The 23,294-nt window shown below is 31.7% G+C and overlaps 1 protein-coding gene across 2 annotated transcripts; it reads right to left on the reverse strand.

Moving 5' to 3' along the window:
• Window positions 1-4,052: 4,052 nt before the first annotated feature.
• LOC110670371 (outer envelope protein 39, chloroplastic) lies at window positions 4,053-17,351 on the reverse strand. 2 transcript variants are annotated; one of them, XM_058144493.1, is made up of 11 exons: window positions 17,048-17,351; window positions 16,854-16,920; window positions 16,720-16,755; window positions 16,417-16,561; window positions 16,040-16,198; window positions 15,839-15,909; window positions 15,677-15,755; window positions 15,405-15,520; window positions 8,122-8,269; window positions 6,200-6,269; window positions 4,053-4,544 (listed from the first exon to the last, which is right to left on the reverse strand). In XM_058144493.1, the coding sequence occupies exons 1-11, from the start codon at window positions 17,079-17,081 to the stop codon at window positions 4,381-4,383; spliced, it is 1,089 nt and encodes a 362-aa protein (XP_058000476.1). In that variant the 5' UTR covers window positions 17,082-17,351; the 3' UTR covers window positions 4,053-4,380. The 2 variants fall into 2 exon arrangements, with proteins under 2 accessions (XP_058000476.1, XP_058000480.1); XM_058144497.1 differs by having other exon boundaries at window positions 4,053-4,538; window positions 17,048-17,344.
• Window positions 17,352-23,294: the final 5,943 nt, after the last annotated feature.

Raw genomic sequence — 23,294 nt, forward strand, 5'->3', positions numbered from 1 at the left:
ATTTTCTATGAAGGAAGTTTTGCCAAATTCCAACAGTAGATTGACCAATGAAACAGTGCAACTTCGAAGCACCAAAACCGAAAATTGGCAATTTTGCCAAAATGACTTAAGCTTTGAAAAAATGACCAAAACCAACAAGTTTAATGGCCAAAATGTGGTATGTGGGTGAAGTTAGAGTTCCCATACCCATTAAGCCTTAGAAAGTCAATAATTTGACTTGAATAGTACAATGAATAGTAACCCGAAACACAAAATTTCAAGAACGTCAAATTTAACACGTTAGAGCTAGGTAAAAGTGAAGTTAAATTATGGTACTGAAACACTATAAAATTGTGTATTTCAGTGGAAAAGAATACCGGGACAGAATCCGAGGAGTCGAGTCAAGACCAACAGGCGACTCATTTGAGGTTTGTGCACAACTAACTCTTTTGTTGTTTTTCAATTCCAAATTGATTTGAAATAAATTTATTATATGATTCATGATTTTTGTTGTGTTGAGAATTTTCACTTATTGAATGAAATTGTATAATTTGAATATAAATTTTCTTATGCATTTAAGGATTTATTGCATTGCTTTGATGATTGTAAATATTAAGTTTGATGTGTTGCCAACCTTAAACATGAATTTATGATGATTAAATATGCTGATGATTTGTAAACACTTTGTAAATAAAAATTGTTTTGAATATGATTTGAAACCACAGTTGACATGACAAAATATGTTGTGAATTCTCATTAGCTTGTCTAGTGAGATAACTCCTCCACTTGATGGGGCGAGTTTCTTCCTCTCTAGCTTGCCAATTGGGGAATGATGTGAATGAGTACTCATATATACTAGCTAGTCTTTGTTTCTCCCTTTTAGTCTCGGTTATTGGGAGAATGTGAAATGTCGTGGTGTACAACACGGCATCTATTCGAATTTTGGGTCATGGGTTCGACTGTGTGTATTGTTGGCAATGCCCTTTAAATTATGCATAATTTGATAAATTGTGATTGAAATAAATAATTTGTTAATGATTCAAAAATTTTTGCATTGTCTCGGAATTTAAAATAAATGTAAATAAATAGTTACTATTTGATCAAAATGTTATTCGAATGAATAATTTGCATAAATGAAAATGTTGATTTCTAAAGGTCATGGATTTTAAAGAATCTAGAAATTTTAAAATTCTATTTGTTATGAATTGTCAAGCATAAATTGTATTAACTTTTAAATTATTAGTTTGTGCACCACTGAGTTCACCACTCAGCGATAGCTTGTTATCTTGTCATGAGATATAGAGACTAGAGGAACAGCAGATTGAGCTGCTGAGGACAGGGGAGCCACCTGCTAGAAGTTATCGGGTATAATTTATACTCTGACTGTAAATATTCATTTTGATGTATGTATTGCACGTAATTGTATGGATATGTAAAATCGGTCTTGAGCAGCTTGTACAAAGTTTGTATAAAATTTGTATAAAGTTGTAATATATATATTGTAGTTTGAAACTCTCTTAATATAAATTTTGTAATAATGTATCTAAATTGTTTTGTTCCTAATGAAATATGAATGAAACTATTTTAATTAATTTGAATGAAATGTATTGCTAGTATATTGAGGATTATTGAATTTTGAACTTGAGAAATGGATTGAGTTGATTGTGAAATTGAAGCAGTTGTTGAGAAAAATTTTTAGAAGTGCTTTTTACAGGTATTTGAAGAAATGTTTTATCAAAATACAGAGGGAACTCTGTCAAAATTTTTATAAAATTTGCAGAAAAAGAAAATGGGCTAAAATTTCCAACTAGATTTAATTTAACTAAATGTTTTAAGTATTTATTAGAAAATGCTCACCACTTGTCAAAAATAAAAAAATTGTTTGAAAATCCCTTGTAGGGTACTTAATGAGTTATCGGTAGGTGAAGTTCGGTAGTTCATTAGGTATTCTACGGAATCATGTTATACCTTACAGAGGGGTAAAGTGTGACAAGAAAAACTTTTAATTAATTTTATTTTCCTTTAATTTTCTTTAATAAAATAAAAAAATAGTGAGCTTTTATTTATTTAATCAAAATTCCTCACTAAAACTCATTGGACCCACAAAGCCCAATTAGGCTTAGTTAGGTTTTTTTTTTTCTAATAAATTTCCAGAATTAAATTTAAACAAAAATAAACTTTATTTAAATTTAATTAATCATTTTTTGCTTCTCAAAATTATTTTCTTTAAGAAACATGCCATACATAGATTATCCATTTTTTATGACTCTAAATATATCTCACGGGCATATAATTTTTTCATCATCGGGTTTCTTGCAGCCTCAATATACATGCCCACAAGGTCACACAAATAGGGGTCTATATACCCCAAAAAAAATTTGTAATTTTCAAATTTTTGTTGTTATACCCCATACTATAAACTTTGTCAATTGAACTCTGAATTTTTTAACACTTACCAATTTTACTCTACCATTAACAAAACCATTATCTCACTAGCGGAGATACCATATCAGATGTTACATTACAACAACAATAGGGAATAGTTAGTAAAAGTTAAAAAATATAAGGTTTAATTGGTAATTTAATTAGTATAGAGTATAATTACAAAAAAAAAAAGTAAAAGTGCTTTTTTTTTTTGCAATTTCTTCTAAAATTATTAATTATGAATATAGTTTATATATATTATTAATTAAAATATATAAATTTATGCATATTTAAATATTATTCAAGTAATATAATTAGATTTAAGATGAATTCAGGTATTTAAAATACTAATTAAATTTTAAAAAGATAATTTTCATAAATACTTCATATGTTAATCCCTAGCATAATCTAAAGACTAAAAGATAAATTTTTCATAAATATTTACAATAAAAAATATATATTATCAATTCAAACATATAAAGCAATAATAACAATTAAGTTTTCAAAACTAATTAAAGTTGCCTATATGGATTATTTTTCGCCATTCAATTATGTTCAAAGCCAATTTTGTATCAATATTAAAGGTTATAAATTTTTTGATAATACTTCTTCTCATGTCTTTTTAGGTATCTCTTTCCCTCATTTTTTATTATTATTTTATCATATTTTCGTGTTGAAGCATTTTCAGGTTAATCAAATTAATCTAAATTGAATTATTAATTAACTCTCAATTTTGAAAGTAATTTGAAATTTTATATAAATTAAAATAGATTGGGAAATTGCTAAAAAAACCTATACTTTTGAAAATTTTATAATTTTACCCTATATTATAAAAATTATCAATTAAATTCTGAACTTTTTAATTCTTATCTATTATGTCCTGCCATAGTGACATGGCAGCTGATGTGGTGTCTTCAGATAACAATTTTATAAATAGTAGGATAAAATTATTAAGAGTTAAAAAGTTCAAAATTTAATTAACAATATTTATAATATGCGATGAAATTGTAAAAATTTAAAAATCACATAATTTTTTTTCATTGCCCCTCAAAAAATCTTGTTTTGACGAGACATGAAGTATGGGTTTATATATATATATATATATATATATATGAGTTAGGAGCCGGTTTTAGTTCGGATCAATGGTTCCTTTTCATCGAGAATATAAACTTGAATCGACCTTTAAGATCATTCAATAATTTTGCTTTCAATTTTGATTTATGCTCCAATTCCAATTTAATTCTGTTTTGATCAAATCTAACCATCCAGAATTTTTTTTTTCAGAAAAAAAAATAAATGAGAAGTTTAATTTTGATCTCAACCGAACCAATCAGTTCTAATCCAATTCAGTCACGGTTCAAATCAACAATGATTTTAAATGATTCTGATTCAATTTAAATCAATTTGATTCCGATCTGATCTCAGATCTGTGACCCGAACTCATCATAGGGGCTCGGATTTGGTCAATATAAGTGTGGATTTCCATACTCTGACCTGACTTAAATTTGATCCAAATCCCATTAATAACAAAACAATGAGGCGAAAACAAATGATGGAACCCCTTACCATCTCACATTTCTTTGCTGAGATAGAAGAAAGAAAACTTTCGTTTTAGCATATGTAAGTTCACAGACTTGCAACATTGGAAATATGGGAAATAAAATCCATTTCAAAAAGAATCAACGAAGTTACCATTGTTTTTGCACTATGAATATAAATTCAGGAAGAATATACTATATTTCTATACAAGTGTGCCCAAAACTGCAGCAGAAAAAACTTCCACACGTAGCTTGAACGCGCTGCATCCCTTGCAACTTTTTACTGAAAACAGGTGATACACGGTTGCAACTGCCCCAGCAGAATGAAAAGGTGACGTTTTTCAGTTGCAACCTTCAAAGCTTCTCCTCAACTCTTCTCAATAACAAATTTAAACAACCTGGAAAAAATGTGTAACTGCAGCTTTGAGGTGCAAGACATTCATGAAATAAGGTTGCCGATGCCAAAGTAGACAGTTTTTTGGTGAAAGGAATTGATGGCATAGTCAACATGAAAGTGACCAAATGGAGACTTCAAGCGAAGGCCGTATCCAAACCCAATCCCAGATCCTGGTTTGCGCTGCCTTTGTGCTGGATTTCCTGAAACTCCAAGTCCACCGATAAAGATACATGTGCATGGTGTGTTAGGTTTTTTGTGGGGAAGGCAGGGGCAGGAAGGGAAACAGAAACTTCAGAAGCCTTTTTCCATGCTTATATCACAATTTTAATGAAAATAGAATATGAGCAGTATTGTACTAGAAAATGGGAATTCTAATGGGGAAGGTTCAAGCAGATATTTTGATTTAATACAAGCAAGGATAAGATAACTTCGTTTAAATAGCAAGAAAGTGCAGAATCATGCAATCAAATATATAGTAAGGCTTCATAATGTTGATGCACAGATATCCCCCTTCTTGCCAACACAATATATTACATTAGATATCCCCCTTCTTGCCCATGTGAGGTTATCGTATAATGCAGTCAACAAACTTGAGTAACAAAATAACTGAAAAAGGAAACAAAAGAAAGGGAGACAAATTAAGAGCTTAAGCTTTTCTATATATGATTTTCTTTTGCACGGACAAAATTCTAGCATTACAGTTTTAAAAGAAGTAACTTGAATTTTTCCAGTTGGCTAAATCGTGGCTGTTAGTTGAGGCCAGGGATTATATCAATTAACCGTTTGTTAAGGGAAGAAAAAGAAGTGAGAGCTATTAAGTCGACTAATCACATTGTGGAGTTGCTAATCTGCCAAAATCTGCACTTCCTTCCAATATTGCAGAAAAATGTAACATTGCTGACTGGGACAGCCTATGTTTGGGAGGGCTATTTATGACGGCTTAATTTGTAATGATTTAGAGAGACCTCTCATAACTGTTATGTTAATTTTCAGTGAGAGTTCTACTATTAAATTACTTTCAGGGGTTACAAAACTGTTGCTGGATATTTCTCAATAAAAAAAAAAATAAATAAATATCAGGAAATTTTTAACCTCAAGCAATGAAAGCTTCTTAACATCAAATAGTATTGTAGAGTGGGTTATACTCATCTAGGTGTTGATACATGATCGTAACTTTTTTAGGAGTCATCAAGCTATCTGTTTCCAAGGAGAATTTATGTTCTGAGAGAACTACAAGTGGGACTGCTAAATGTTCAAACATGCATGCACTTTCAAGAAGTGAGAAAGATTTGTTTTATACAACAAGCAAGCCTTGAAACTCTTAGGAAATGTGTAATGCAATACAAAGTGGTCTGGTACCATTGAGAACTCGGAAATTTTTTATCTTATGCTCCATATTTTCAAGCAACTTGGCCAACAATTCAGCCATGGATACTATTTCCTCTAACCCTAGAATTCTCGAAAGTCAAAACCTAAACATATTACATAATTAACAGCAAAACTGAACCAAAATGATGTTCACGATAACCATTCATAGATTCCTTTTTTAATTTCATTTACAATTCATCCCATGATAAACATTTATCAATTTCTAATAATTCACTAATATTTTTACTTTGATTACCTGTGTTAGAAGTTAATATCTTGAAGCAATGCTGACCTAAAAGTTACCTAATCGGCTACTCAATCCCCCATCCCACATGAAGCATCCATCCCACATGAAATGTGAAAATTTATTCAATAGGTTCTGATAGTTATACACTAAGGACTAAAAGTGCATATTCTTTTTCTCTTATTAACAAGGTATATTGACAAGAAAATTTTGTTAGTTTTGCAATTGCAAGTCATATATGAAACTTACCAGGTACAAGTCGACCAGAGCCTAAGTCTGTTCCACAGTCCAGGAAAACAACACCTTCCAACATCTTGTTCTGAACAAAGAAAAAGCAGCTTGAAAGGTAAATTATTTTGTATTTTGTTAGATTTCAAATCCTAAGCAGAAAATGTTAGCAAAATATCAAAACAGAAACTATCATAACAGACACCCACAATTGCTACTCACACGTTAAATGGCCCTATTGTTGTCCCTCCAACCTTTAACATTATCAGAAGTGCAAAATTAAAGGACTAAATCCACATCTTAACCACTCACTTTGACATGGTTCAATAGCCTTTCATTTCACAAATGAAATTTAGAAAGGCCCAGTCAATAATATTATAATCCCTCATGATAAAATTGGCTTGATTGACACAAAATTGTTGGAATTGGACCTATTAGTTATGGTAGGAGGGGGGAAGAAAATCATATTCTAGGACTTTTTTTCTATTCATCACGAATTTCATTTTTGTGCCTGTCCCAAATCTCAAGTAAGAATTTCTACCCTGATTATATTGACAGATTCAAAACTAGAGCACAACACCATCCTACACCCAAGTCACTCACCAATAAGCCACTGTTTGAACATTTGGAAATTAAGGGGAAAGGAATATAATTTGATGAAAAAAAATAAGAGAATGGCCCTTTTCATTGTTTGGGAAGAGGGCAAAATAAAGGGAGAAAGTAAAATGACCCTCATTTTCCTCATCATTTTCTCTCCAAATTGGACTATTGGAGAGAAAATAAGAAGAGTTGGAAGAAAAAATTAACTATACAAAATAAAATTACAAAATTATCCTTTTTATTTAAGTTCTTTTTAAAATAGGGAAAAATTGTAAATTCATCACAATTTCTTTCCTCTCTTTACTTTCTCCCCTTTCCAAACCAGGGAAAATAATTTATTTTCCTTCTTTTTTTTTTTTTTTATTTTCCTTCCATACAAATAAGAGTAAAGAAAACAAATAGAAAATATTCTTTATTTTTCACCCTTAATTTTGCTTCCCCTCTAAAAATTTCCTAAACATAGTTTAAGTTTCAAACAGAAAAATTTTATTTGTTTTGCATTCAAGGAGAGCTTTCTTATTAATGATTTAAAAAAAAAATTAAAAAAAGAAGAAGAAGAAGAAGGAAAGAAAACTTGTTCATGCTTTTGCATCTCCAACTTAAATTTTTATTTGTTTGCGTGTACAGTGTAAACTTTATACCCACAAACTTTCTCGTAGTATAAAAAACTAGTGTTTATATTTTTTCTTCCTTTTCATGTCAATAGTTTCTTACTATGAGATAATGAGAAATTACTTTGAAGCATGAAGTTTACATGGTAGAAATGATACAATTATTCTCATGATTCCCGTTTAGGTACCCACTACTGCTGATATTATCAGATGGTACCAAGTAATTTTCCTTAAGAAGATCACCGCCAAGGCTCACAGGATTTGCTAAATGGCAGTTCACAGAGAACTAAGCTTATAAATTATGAAAAAAATTTCACAAAGCTACAGGGCAATCAGACAGTAACTATTCAATACAATGCAACTGACAGCATAGCACCAAATCAGGCTTCATATAGAATAATTATGTCATCATAAAGCAACTGTTCCATGCATTAATGTGAACATCTGGAATGAAACAGCAAATTTCAAATAGTTTTTAGAGTTCTCCTATTCACAGATTAGAACATATTAAAATAGCAAAGCATGTGAAAATAATCATAAAAAGGTTGTAAAAATAACACCAAATTGTCCTCACTGATTAGTTGTAATAATGCATTACAAGTATTTAGACCCAAATGGACATTTTATGCTGTCTTTTCACAAGAATCAAGACATTGTAAAAGTATAACAGTATGCATAAAGAATACATGCCCATGTCACAATCCTCTGAAAAATGATTAAGGCATTACATACCACAGGGAATGTCAATTCACTATTTGCAACCAGACATGATCTCCCAGATCCAACAGCACCCTCACCATACCCTCGCACACTACCAACACCACCTATAGCAAATGCTTGATAAGGAGCCATGTCCCCTACAATGGAACCACCTGTCAGACTATCATAAAAAAGAAAAGGTAAGAGTGATGCAAATAAGAAAAGAATAAAGCAAGAATTAATTATTGATTACTAAACCATGATTTAGTTAATGGTTAATTCTAGGAAGCACGAGGGGGTTATGAAGGCTCTCACTACCTTTATACCCATTATATATAGGAAAAAAAAAAGCAGGTTCAATGGCCGTTAACGGCCATTATTTACCATTAAGTAATGGTAACAGCCATTCCTCACGTGTATTCTCTTTTTTCTTTTTGCAGAGGGGGGCAGGCAGCTCATTTCAGTCTTTTGTTTCCAGTTTGTAGGGGTTTCCTCTTCTATTTCTTACTTTCCTCAACTTTCCATCTAAAATTTTCATCTTTTTAAAAAAATCTTTGACTTCTTGAGTTAAGATCATCAATTAGTTTAGGTTTATTTGAAGTGAAGGGGAGCAATCTGGATCTATATCTTGCAAAGGGTGAGTTATTTGTCGTTGTTTTTGGTGTTATTCACTTATCTGTTGAAGAAAATTATGTTTTATGCTATAGATTGTTTGTGAAATTATAGTATGAAGCATTAGTTTGCTCAATCTAAAGGTTATTGTCTTTTTTCCCCCTCTAATTTTGAACTATTTTTAAAATTATTTTTAGTAAAATACATAAGTAATTGAAAAATAACATCAAAGAAACTTTGCAAATGATGTCTACATAGACACTTATTTTGGTGGTAATAGGGTTAGTTCATTACTATCTACATAGTTATTTTAGTTTTAAATTAATTATTGCTAATGATGTCAAAGAATGATGGATTCAATGCCTTTATTTGATATATTTATACTTATCATTTAGTTGTTTATCTTACTTTTACTTATATCTTTAAATATCTATTCATTTCATAAAACTCAACTCAACTCAACTCAACTCAACTCAACTAAGCGTTTATCCCAAAAATTTGGGGTCGGCTATATAGATTTGCTTTCTCCACTCTAAACGATTGTGGGTTAAATCCTCAGAAATGTGTAATGCCTCTAGGTCATGTTGTACCACTCTCCTCTAAGTCAATTTAGGTCTACCCCTTTTTTTCTTTCTATCCTCTAACCTAATGTGCTCTACTTGTCTAACTGGAGCCTCCGTATGTCTACGCTTCACATGACCAAACCACCTCAATCTCCCTTCTCTCAACTTATCTTCAATTGGCACCACTCCTACCTTTCTCTAATACTCTCATTATGGACTTTATCTAGTCTAGTATGACCACTCATCCACCTTAACATTCTCATCTCTGCAACTCTTATCTTAGACGCATACGACTCTTTCAGTGCCCAACACTCACTACCATATAACATAGCCGGTCGTATGGCTGTACAGTAAAATTTTCCTTTCAACTTATTGGGAATCTTACGATCACATAAAACTCCCGTGGCACGTCTCCACTTCAACCATTCGGCTTTAATCCTATTACTAACATCCTCCTCACATCCCCCATCTACTTGAAGGATTAAGCCTAGATATTTAAAGTGATTACTTTGGGACAGTACCACTCCATTCAAACTAACTCCTTCCCTATCACCAGTTTGGCCTTCACTAAACTTGCAATGCATGTATTCTGTCTTCGTTCTACTTAACTTAAAACCCTTTGACTCTAGAGTATTTCTCCAAAGCTCTAGCTTTCTATTGACTCCTCGTATCTCATCTATCAGAACAATATCATCCGCAAACATCATGCACCAAGGAATACTCTCTTGTATATGTTTTGTCTATCTATTCATTTAATGAACCTTATAAATTTTTCAAAAAAAATTTGGGTAGCAATATGTCGTTACCATTACGTTATAGCCGTTACAGGCCTATTTCCATCATCCGTGACCACGATTTAATTCCATGATTGTTACTATCTAATTTCTGATTTCTATTATTCTTCCTGGGAAATTAGTTGTTTTAATCTGGTGGGTTATACTAACTTTATTTATTTAATTTATCACTAGAGTTAGTTCCTTTTTTAAAGTTAGTTCCTTTTTTAGGCATTTGGCTATTCTATTTGATTATTGTAAAATGTGAATTGTTTTGCTTGTGCTGCTTGAAGCCTTGAAATGTGTTTGCTTAGTACTAATAACTTTGCCTTGCTTGTCTGATTACTGAATTTGGTTACTATAAATTGATGAACTGCATCAAACCATTTCGGTTTAATTAAGTTTATTTTTAATCCTTATTTGGTTCGCTTCAGTTTGAACTTCTAATAAATTTGGTCTATTTGATTTGAGCGGTTCAGTTCAGTTTCGAACCGAAACTACCAATTACTCACCCCTACTTCCAGCACTATTGTTATGGAAAGTCAATCACTATATTATTTCTTTGTATATTCTGTATTCTGTATTCCTATTTAGGATTTCTTATTTAGGATTTCTTCCTAATTAGTAGAACACAATTATAGGAATCAATTGCATATATATACCCATGTACAGATTAATTGAAATTAAGGAGAATCATCTCTTTCTAAATGGTATCAGAACAGGTCATCTATCTAGGGTGGCTATTTGTTCTCACCACCCAGCTCAGGAGAGACTTTGGCCGCCGACCGGCCGTTTCGACTCCGATCAACATCGCCGGCATCGCCTCAACCCCCTCATTCCACTACTGTGTGCTGTTGCCTGATCCATAATACCATTAAAGGACTTCTGAGGTTTGGCTCTCAGATCCTATTTCGGTATTTGCTTGATTTGTGATTTTAGGTTATTTTGCCACTGTAAACACTTTGGATTAGCGTTTTGGTTAGTTTTCTTTGTCTCAACAAATGGCAGACAATAAAAATGTTATTTCTGGTGTGATTCTGGTAATGACTAAGATCACGGAACACAAACTTAATGGTTCGAATTACCTGGAGTAGAGTAAGACTGTTACGGTCTATTTACGTAGCATTGATAAGGATGATCACCTTACTAAAGATCCACCTACGGATGATACACGACAAACTTGGCTAAGGAAGGATGCTCGATTGTTTTTGTAGCGTCAAAACTCGATTCACAGTGAGGTAATTAGTTTAATTAATCACTGTGAATTTGTTAAGAAATTGATGGATTACTTAGATTTTCTGTATTCTGGTAAAGGAAATATCTCTCATATTTATGATGTTTGTAAGGCATTCTACCGTGCTGAGAAAGAGGATAAGTCTCTCACGGCTTATTTTATGAATTTTAAACGGGTATATAAGGAACTTAATGTATTGTTGCCTTTTAATCCTGATGTGAAAGTTCAGCAGGCCCAACGGGAGCAACTGACTGTTATGAATTTTCTTGCAGGCCTTCCTTCAGAGTATGAGACTGTTAAATCTCATATTCTCTCCAGTTTTGAGATTTCATCTTTGCATGAAACGTTCACACGGGTCCTTCGTACAGAGAGTACCCAATCTTTACAGCCTGCCAGTAGTGCTCTTATTAGCCGTAATCCAAATGGACAACCGGGTAATAGAAGAGGAAGTAGAGGAGGAATTACAGTGCAGTAATGTCAGCGTAATGGAGAGGCTAGTTCTAATCAAGACTCAAAGGAGTCATTTGTTATTATTGCCATGAGCACAGCCATACAAAATATAATTATGCGCAACTTCGGAGGAAAAATCGGCGATCACGGATGGCAAATATGGCGATGAGGATTTTACAGTATCTTCCTCTGAGAAAACTATTTTGGTATCTGCAGAGGATTTTGCACAGTTTTCCCAGTATCAGGAATCTCTAAAGCCTACCAGTTCCCTATCACTGCGATCGCTGAGTCAGGTAAATCCATTACATGCCTTGTGTCTTCCTCATCCAAATGGGTTATTGATTCTGGTGCGACAGATCACATGATAGATAATTCTAGTCTTCTATCTGCTTTTCAGTCTAATCTCACTTCCTCTACTGTTACTTTAGCTGATGGTTCTACTTCTTGTGTCATAGGTTCTGGAACTGCGAACCTGACTTCGTCAATTTCTCTGTCATCTGTTTTGTGTCTACCAAAATTCTCTTTTAATCTACTTTCTGTTAGTATATTTACTCATACTTTAAATTGTTTTTTTTTTTTCTTAACTAATGTTTGTTTCAGGATCTTATGACGAAGCAGATTATTAGCAGAGGACGTGAGTCAGGTGGTCTCTACATTCTAAAAAATCATGTACCGCGGTCGCTTGTTTACTCCAGTACCTTAACACCTCTTGAAGCTCATTGTAGATTGTGCCATCCTTCTTTGTCTACCATGAAAAAGCTATGTTCTCAGTTTCAGTCTTTATCAGTACTAGAATGTGAGTCGTGTCAGTTTGCAAAATATCATCGTTTGCCTTCTGTGTCTAGAGTCAATAAACGGGCTTCATCCCCATTTGAGTTAGTTCATTCTGATGTTTAGGGTCCTTGTTCTATTACTTCTAAAACTGGATTTTGTTATTTTGTTACTTTTGTTGATGATTACTCTCGTGTTACCTAGTTATATTTAATGAAGAATCGTTCTGAGTTGTTTTCTATCTTTTGTGCCTTTTGTAATGAAATCAAAACTCAATTTAATATTTCTGTGCACATATTAAGAAGTGACAATGCCAAAGAATACTTTTCAGCACAATTTCAGTCTTATGTGACACAAAATAACATTCTTCATTAGTTTTCCTGTGTGGATACCCCATCCCAAAATGGCGTGGCAGAAAGAAAAAATCGGCATCTTCTTGAGATAACTCGTGCTCTTCTTTTTCAGGTGAAAGTTCCTAAACACTTTTGGGCGGATGCAGTTTCTACGGCATGTTTTTTAATCAATCGTATGCCGTCTTCTATCCTTAATGGGGATATTCCTTATACTGTTTTGTTTCCTACAAAATCTTTGTTCCCTGTTGAATCCCGTATTTTTTTGTTGTACCTGTTTTGTGCGTGATGTTCATCCACAGGTTACTAAATTAGATCCAAAGTCTCTCAAATGTGTCTTCCTTGGGTACTCCCAGCTGCAAAAAGAATACCACTGTTTCTCTCCTACTCTTAATCGTTATCTTGTTTCTGCAGATGTCACATTTTTTGAGTCAACTCCATTTTTTCCTCAATCATCTGTGTATGAGAGTCATGGGGAGGAGGATAATCTCTTAATATATACTGTCCAACCAACGTCTAATCCTCTCCCACAGCCTGTTCCTTCTGTCTCTAGACCTACTCGACCTTCCGTTGTTCATATTTATTCCAGGAGATTGGAGATTCCTGACTCAGATCCTCCACCAGCTACTTCGTTGGGAGATCCTGTACCTCATACTGATCATGATTCTAATCTAGACTTACCCATTGCTCTTCGTAAAGGTAAACGTTCATGTACTTACCCTATATCTTCTTTTGTTTCTTATAATCAATTGTCTTCTTATTCTCGATGTTTTGTTACTTCTTTATACTCTGCTCCTTTCCCTAATCCTGTTGGTGAGGCACTGTCTCATCCTGGCTGGTGTGCTGCTATGAAAGAGTAAATTGAGGCTTTAGATGCTAATGGTACATGAAAACTGTTGCCTTTGCCCACTGGTAAGAAAGCTATTGGTTACAGATGGGTATTTACAGTAAAGGTAAATCCTAATGGTTCTGTGGCTAGGTTAAAAACACGCCTTGTAGCAAAAGGATATGCTCAGACATATGGGATTGATTACTCTGACACTTTTTCTCTTGTAGCTAAACTTACTTCTGTTCGCTTGTTTATCTCTTTAGCAGCTACATATGATTGGCCCCTGCACCAATTGAATATTAAGAATGCTTTCCTTCATGGTGATCTTCAGGAGAAGGTATATATGTAGCAACCACCTGAGTTTGTTGCTCAAGAGGAGTCGGGTAAAGTTTATAGGCTTCGGAAGTCTCTTTATGGCTTGAAACAAAGTCCTAGGGCCTGGTTTGGGAGATTCAGTGGAGCAATACAGGAATTTGGTATGCAAAAGAGTAAGTTGGATCACTCAGTATTTTATAAGCAATTTGAGGCTGGTCTAATTCTCCTGGTAGTCTATGTGGATGACATTGTCATCACTGGGAGTGACTCTGCAGGTATTTCATCTCTTAAAACCTTCCTCCAAACCCAGTTTCGAACCAAAGACTTGGGATTGTTAAAGTATTTCTTGGGTATTGAATTTATGAGAAGTAAGTCTCAAAGAAAATATGTCCTCGATTTATTGACAGAGACAGGAAAATTAGGTGCTAAGCCTTGTAGTGCACCAATGACTCCAAATTTACAACTGTTAGCAGGGGATAGTGAGTTGTTTGAAGATCCAGAGAGATACAGGAGATTAGTAGGAAAATTGAATTACCTTACAGTCACTCGTCCTGACATTGCTTATGCCATTAGTGTGATAAGTCAATTTGTGTCTTCCCCAACTGTTGCTCATTAGGAAGCCTTGGGACAAATCTTGTATTATCTGAAGGGCGCTCCAGGAAGAGGTTTGTTATATGGTAATCATGGGCATTTGAATGTTGAATGTTTTTCAGATGCTAGCTGGGCTGGATCTAAAGTTGACAGGAGGTCAACTACTGGATATTGCGTTTTGTTGGAGGAAATTTGGTATCTTGGAGAAGCAAGAAGCAAAGTGTAGTTTCTCGATCTAGTGCTGAACCCAATACAGAGCCATAGCACAATCAGTATGTGAGGTAATGTGGATACTTTAATTACTAGATGAGACAGGTTTTAAGACCTCCCTGCCTGCGAAATTGTGGTGTGATAATCAAGCTGCTCTCTATATTGCTTCTAATCTGGTGTTTCATGAGCAGACCAAACATATTGAAATTGATTGTTATTTTGTTCGTGAAAATATTCAAAAACATATCATCTCAACAGGACACATCAAAACTGGAGAACAGTTAGGAGATATTTTCACAAAATCTCTAAATAGAGCTAGGATTGACTACATTTGTAACAAGTTGGGCATGATTAACATCTATGCTCCAACTTGAGGGGGAGTGTTATGGAAAGTCAATCACTATATTATTTCTTTGTATATTCTGTATTCCTATTTAGGATTTCTTATTTAGGATTTCTTCCTAATTAGTAGAACACAATTATAGGAATCAATTGTATATAAATACCCATGTACAGATTAATTGAAATTAAGAAGAATCATCTCTTTCCACAACTATCATTAATGCTAGCTCAAACAACTAGGCAGCATCCACTCAAGACTAAAAGAAAAAGGTTCACCTTGCCAAGAAAAATGCTGGCCCAAGTTTAACTCCCCTTGTTGCAACAAATTTGAAACGATTAAAGATTAGCCACTTTGACAAAACAGGAATCCCTTGTTCTATTTGCATGCTGAGCTGAATATAGGAAGCCCTTTAGTCAGCACAAAATAACACAACTGACACTTACAATTAGCATTTAAAGGCAGAATTAAGAATGCAGTATGATATAACTGGAATTCAATCAAAAAGAAAAAAATAATAATCATATTTGAAAAGGTTAAGATATTATACATGAGAAAAACTATGATCATTGGCCTTCACATATCGAGATTCTTGCTTCAAGACTACCATACGATCATGAGGACTGCCACTGCATTTGCAAACATTTTGCAACAAATTTAGTAAATAGGACGTCAGTGTACTTGTAAATTAAATTACATAAGACATGGCTACCTGCAAGTCACTGGGAACCCATCAGGATCACTAGTTATAGAGCGGCCATCATCATTCAGCAGGTGTACATGCTGCATTTTTTCTCACAATCATTACCTCTGATATCAAATCTAATTAACTACATAAGTTGCAGATCAAAATACTGCAAAAAAATAACATGCCTAAAAGATGCATATAAGTTGCAATAAGCTAGGCTTTAACCTCAAATTTAATACTGGTTGTGCTGCTCCATTGGGAACTCGCAGGCTCATTCAGATCCAAGCCCACTGAAAATCGAGACAAATTCACACCTCTACTCCCCGAACGAGAGAAATTGTCGACCGGTGTACCATGGATGCCGATTTCAGGTGAAACAGAATGCTAAGCCAAGTAATTAGAAAAATAGAGGAAATAAAATGCTGTGAACCAGTGCACAAAATCAAACTTGTTTCCTTCAAATTCCCAGTTGGACTTTCATCTATAATCAACTTGGTTATGGGACTTCATAAAGGCCCAACTCTAATGCCAGATTAGTGTTCCATCTTTTCTTAATTTTCATCAATAAAATAACAGCAGCAAAAGGTTTAATTGATGCTCACCTGAATGATAAAACATTGTTGAGCTAGCCATTCAGGTCTTGGCCTCCTATAAGCTATCAATACATTTGAATCATACAGCCCCTTATCCCATGATAAATCAAGCTTCTCACTCCCACCAAATAAATTGGGGTGTTTGAGGCAAAGACTGCAAAAGAACCCATTGAATTTATTGTCAAACCACAGCCCTAATTTACCAATTTTGTGTAACCATATACTTTTCTATGTTGCACTAGTCTACTATTCAGAACCCCAACAAAAACTTATTACTATCCAAACAAAACCATGACATGATAAAACACATACCTCCCAATTATGAGTGAAAGAGGGCTGGCAGTGTTTCTGTTACATACAGAGATCGAATGAGTAAGACAAAGAATGATAGAAATGGAAAATTAATTGGTGGGTGAAAATTTTAAGGAATGGAAATGGAAAAGAACCTGAGAGGAGGGAGCATCAAGGAAGCACATAGCTTGTGGGTGAGATCAACATTGACATCAATTTTGGCTGTTGCATACAAACAAACACCATTGATTTAAAACTTAAAATCCACCAAACATAACTAGTAACATAAAAATAAAAGAAAAAAGAAGACCCACTCATCGTATGTATGCATTTATCTCTATAAACTGACCTTTCCCAGCATGGATGCTCTTCTGAGCTCCCATACTAACAACAGCACACAAGAATCAAACATGAATTGAACAGGGAAATATGAAGGGAATGAACATTGGTGGAGGCAAAGAGACACCGATATGTGCACAGAAGAAAGTGCACACAATGTGTTTGTTTTGGGTTTTGTTTGGAATGGCTTGTCTTGAGGGCCAGAAGAGTTCCCAAGTCCCAAGCTTGTTATCTGATATTTTGCTTCTTCATGGGATTTACTTGCACGTGGAGATGCAAATTTCTTTCTTGAGAGTGAGACAAACACTCCCATTTCAATTTTTTTTTTTTTTTTTTAAATCAAATCCACAGGCTATGGACTTTTTCATTGCGTTTGCGTTTCAGCCCGAGATTACAACACTAGCGCTTGATTAGTTTAATTGTTAAATTATTAATTGAAAGTCATTGTTATTAATTGATAATTAATAATCCATAATTGATAATAATTAATATATATTAATTATTTAATAAAATTATATTTAATTATTATTATTATTATTATTATGTAAAATAATTAATAAAAATATATATTATATAATTTATTTTATTATTAAAATAAAAATAAAATTATAAATTTATTATATTATATTATTTATTATATTATTAAAATAAATATATAATTATTAAATTAATATATTATATTATTTATTTTATTATTAAAATAAAAAATAATTAAATAACTTTAAAAATATATATAAAATAATAAAATAATTATTATCGTTGATAAAAAAAATTTATAATTAATTTTGAGTTTTTAGATATAAATAAATATTTTATATTTTATATTATTAATAAAAAAATATTTTAACAAAATTGAAATTGAAAGATGTTAAAATTATAAATAAAAAAGATAAAAGTATTAATAATACTAATTTTTAAGTTAAATGAAAAATAATAATATGACCAAAATAAAAATAAAATAAAATTAGTTATCGGCTTATAAGAATTATCTCTAAAAATAGAATTAATACAAACTGCAGCTGACGGGTATTATATCAGTTACTAAACAGCTATTAGCTTTATTCTTTTAAGCTTACTAAACACTCAACTTCACATATTTTGATATCTATCAATTATCAACTGTATTCAACATATAAACTAAACACTCTCTAGATCAATTCAACAATTCCCAGAGCAATATATTTTGGCCAATCAATAAAAAAAAATCTAAATATTTATATCAATTTATAATTTTATTTAAAATTTTTAATTTTAAATTAATTATTCAAACCTTTTAATTTTAAGAAAAATTAAATAAAATAAAAATTCAATTAAATTGAAAGTTTTGAATAATTAATCTAAAATTAAAATATGTAAATAAAATCACAAATTGAGATAAATATTTGAAAGTCTTACTTTAGAAGGCCTAATTTTTTTTTTTTGTATAAATAGAATTAATTAAAATTTAAACTCAAAACCTTATGATTCTAAAGACGATTGTAGTATCATAATCATTATCATCTTTTTAATAATCATAATTTTTAAAATTTTCTATTTTTAGGATTTATTTTTATTTTAAAAATTCAATATCTTAGTGATTAGTTAAATTTTCTAGAGTTAAAATAAATTATTATATTTGTTTAATTATTTTTTCTGTCTAAGCCCATTATTAATTAAATTATTTTTTACAAAATTAATTTAATTAATTTTATTCTATTAATTTAATTATGAGACCTAAATATTTATTAATTATTTTAGTGGTTAAAGAAGATATCATAATCATTATCATATTTTTAATTAATCATCATTTTTAAATTTTCTATTTTTAGGATTTATTTTTATTTTAAAAATCCAATATCTTAGTGATTAAGTAATTTTCAGGAGTTAAAATAAATTGTTATATTTGTTTAATTATTTTTTCTGTTTATGCCCATTATTAATTAAATTATTTTTTTATAAAACTAATTTAATTAATTTTATTCATTAATTTATTATGAGACCTAAATATTTATTAATTATTTTACTGGTTAAAGAAGATAATGGCCAAAGAAAATTCAATAGTGGGAAGTTGAGAGCAGCTTACAAAGGCTGGCAATGACTTCCAACCGATGAACGTGAGATGAATGGATCTAGATACTTTCAGATTCCTTCAAGTGAAGTTATAAATAGCCAGGCTTAAGCCAAACAATTAAACTAATCAATTAAACCAGACCTAAGCAGTCAATTTATCTTTTATTTTATCCATCTTTATTTTTTCAACTCTACATTTAATTTTCAAGTCCTATTATTTAATTTCCTTCAACTCTGTAATTAAGTTTCCATTAATCAGTACAAGCTCTCTTTAAATTTTTATCCATTTTACTGTGAGATTTGACAAAACTACATTTATCACAATCTTTTACTCTAGCGTTAGTCACACACTTAAATAATATATTCAATATTTGACACACCCATAATTTTTAAGCTGTTAGATCGAAAGGAGCAAGAGAAAGCCACAGAATGGCAGAAGGAGATGGCTGAACTGCAAGGAGAAAAAGAAGTTTGAGAAAGTATCCTTTAGATATTGTAAACAAGAGAACCGCATTGAGCAGCATGACACCTCAACATTTTAATAAGCCATCCACCTAACATAAAAAATAAATAAATAAATAAATATTTAAAAAAAAAAAAACATTAAAGAGACCCACAAAATCATCCCCACAAAGTAACACAGTAAGAGACGACAAAAAAGAAAAATTGGCACATCCAAAAAACCATAAAAATAAGGCCGCAGATCAAGGCCACAATAGGCAATAGAAAGAAAAGCCAGATAAGTAAATCATGAAAACCATAACCGTGGACAAAATTTCACTGTTGTAAGTGGGTTCAGCTTTAATGTACTTAATAGAAATCTAATATACAAAGTTTGTATAGAAACAGACTGGCTACATTGAATTGGAAATTGCTGAGTCGGTCATGACATTACTAAGAACAAGTTACTCTGGATTGAGTTATTTACTCTTTTGGTTTAACTAGTCTTTTAGATTGTGGTTACAAGTTGTTTGCACTGTTGTGCACACTCGTGATTATTTTTTTTTTATTTACAATTTTTATTAATTTCTCATATATAATATAATATAATAATAATAATAAATTGTTAAATTAATATTAACTAAAATGCGATTTATTTAATTAAATATTAATGTGAAAATTTATTTATAAAAATTTTAATTTACAAGATTAGACCCCTTAAGGCTATGCATGTTCTTGGGGGTTCCGAACATAACATAAAAAATCATACCGAACTGAATTTATTTTGATACTTTAGTTTGATTCTGATTTTTCATCAAAAACCGAATTGAAGCCGTATTAAAATTGAAACCGTACCAAAAATAGAAGTTATACATGTGTTTTTTATTTTTTTTTTAGATGTGTTATTTACTTTCAAATATATGTGTGTGTGTGTGTATAATTATAGACTAAATATAACTTAATATTATATTTTATTTCTCTACTCTTTTTTAATAATTTTAATTATCAATGTATTAAATTAATTTATAATTCTTAATTATAAGTGACTATTACACTATATATATGCTTAATTCATAATTATATTTGTATCTTATAATTAAAAATTATATAATTAATAAATATATAAAAAGTATATTATATGATATATTTGTACTACTATATTATATAATATGCTTAATCTTAAATTATTTATATATTATAGTTAGCGATTATATCATTCAGGAATAGTTAAAAGATATGTTATATGATATATTATGTATTAATCACTTACTTTAAAACTTAAATATTAATTTAAGTATAACTTTTCATAGAAATAATCGTATAAAATTATTTGAAAAACTGAGAATCAAACCAAAATTATATCAAACCGAATCAGAATCAACAAAATTGAGAACCGTACCAAACCAGAACCAAAACAATAAAAAATCGAACTAAAACCATATCGAAATTTTGATTTAGTTATGATTTTTAAGCAGACCCCGAACTAGAATTGGAACCTCACATCCCTAGAATCATCATGTCTTTTTTCGTATTTTGTGCATATTACTCAAAGAGATACTAATAAATGCAAAACAGAAATTCAATACATAAGACACATATCAAAATGTGTTCGAAATCATTTTATAAATCTCACTCTAACATAATTAAAAAAAAAAAAGTTAGCTTTTGTAAAATAAAAAAGGATGTAACAAAGTGAAAAATATGTTAATTTTTAATATTGAACTTCTACAATGTGCAATCACAACTAAAATTAGAATCTTTATTTGATAAATGATTGTAACAAGAATCTTATCAAAATCAATGTTGAGCCTGAGGATTCGTTGGCAATGGAACTTTTTTGTCACAATCAATATTAGGATAGTTATAAGCCAAAAAGTATTAGACTGAATACAAACAAGAGGAGCTAGCAAGTTCCACATTTACTTCATATAACTCATTAAATGAAACAACAATGCACCAAAAGAATGATTTTGAGCAAACATGAAAATCTAAAGCACTTCCCTAACTTCATCTTCCACAAGTAACGATCTATATTTATCTCTTGTTGTGCAAGTGGTATTTTCAACTAAAGATGGTTTACTTGTACGTGGGTGTTTGGTGTTTTCTTTTGTTCTTGAGACTTTTTTGGACTTTCACCTTGTTCTTCTTAAGAATATGGATTGGACCTAACTCACCCCCAAAAGCTAACTCAAGGGGGAGATGTAATACCCCTATGTTCGGTAGTGCATTCTACTGCTTCTGATTAGAGTCTGCCTTGGACAAATAGGATGCCTAGAACTACACTTAGATATGGGTGAGGAGACATAAAATAATGAAATACAAGAAAAGTAAATACAAGAAAAATAAAGGAAAAATAATAGAAATGAAATGTAACCAAGTTAAACGAGCCGAGAACCATAGCGATGGGTGACCGCACCAAGAAGTTGCGGCGTGGACCGTTGACTAGCTCTGGACCTCGAGGAACCCTGAAAAATATTTTTAAGACATAACTAAGGACTTATTGAAGTATAAATATCATTAGAAATATCAAAGAAAAATTAATTAATTAATACAAAGAAAAACGAGAAATCGAGAAAACGATGAAACTCAGTGTTACCGAAAAATTGGGAATACAACCCGAATAGGGGCATTTTGGTCATTTGACACCTAGAGTTGACTTTTGACCTCAATGTCCATTAAAAATAAGTGGTATTAAATTTTGAAAATGCCATAAAAAATGAAATTCCATGTGTAGAATAATTGAGAGAATTAAGGGTAAAACTTAAGATAATTAAAGGTTTAATTATATAAATATTTAAATGACGTTAGTGGAGCATTATGGAATATAAAAAAATCACTAAGTGAACAAAGTGGGCAGCACTTAAAAACTTCATCTTCAACCTCATGTCTTAACCATTGTCGAAGTGAGGATTTTCTCCCAAAGAAACTCCATGGCCGCACCATGCATGGAGCTCAAGTTCTCCATGATCAAGCCATGATTTCTTACAAGCGTCTTCATGAAAAATGATCCTCACACCATGGGCAGTAGATAGGCAGCAAGAAAGGAAAGTTTTGGTAGAGTTTTGAAGAACTTCAAAAGTGGTAAGTGAGTGTTTTCAATTCTTGTTTCATTAAAAGTGTAACAAAAGTTGTGGGTAATTGATTTACGGAAGAATTTTTGAAGTTTGATGAATTAATAGAGATGTACATTTTGGTAGCCATGGAACTTCAATATGAACAACTTATTCTTGCATGTAAATAGTGGTTTGAATGATGATTTAAATGTTTGATTGTATTATAGTTGAATTCCATGTGTAAGGTTTGATTTGGAAGCTTGAAAAGTGAAAATGGAAATTAAACGGTATGTGTAAATTTGTGGTAGCCTCATGAAGAAGATTGAAGTGTTTGAGTTCATAAAATATTGTTAAATTATGTTGTCATTGATGGCAGCATGTGTTTGTGTTTAATTGTTAGAATTTGGACATGGAAATGAGGTAGGTTCATGTGGTTGAATTGTGGTAAATGGGACTTTAATTGTTGTAATTGGACTTAGAAAAATTCTGAGTTATAAAGTGTATGTTGAGAGTGGTTACAAGCTGCCAAAATGACCAAAAATGTGTTGCTAAATGTGTTAATGTTATGGTACAAACCAGAATTAGATGCAAGAGTGAACTTGGTAAGTATAGGATGTGTAATTGGTTAAGGATGAACAATGTGTAGTAGGGCAGTGTATGTTTTGGCTTAGAACCTTAAGTGTGTGACTCCAATTGGTATGAGACCAATTGGAG

Source organism: Hevea brasiliensis, chromosome 1 (assembly GCF_030052815.1).
Source record: "Hevea brasiliensis isolate MT/VB/25A 57/8 chromosome 1, ASM3005281v1, whole genome shotgun sequence".
NCBI classification, from domain to species: Eukaryota; Viridiplantae; Streptophyta; class Magnoliopsida; order Malpighiales; family Euphorbiaceae; genus Hevea; species Hevea brasiliensis.

Bases quoted from the DNA above. Each gene is read 5' to 3' on its own strand.
- LOC110670371 (XM_058144493.1), bottom strand. From the start codon at position 17,081: ATGGGAGCTCAGAAGAGCATCCATGCTGGGAAAG. The intron at 16,562-16,719 runs GTATGTGTTTTA...GTTCTTTTGCAG, and splicing joins CTTTCACTCATAATTGGGAG to TCTTTGCCTCAAACACCCCA. The intron at 8,270-15,404 runs GTGAACCTTTTT...TTTTTATGATAG, and splicing joins CCAGCATTTTTCTTGGCAAG to TCTGACAGGTGGTTCCATTG.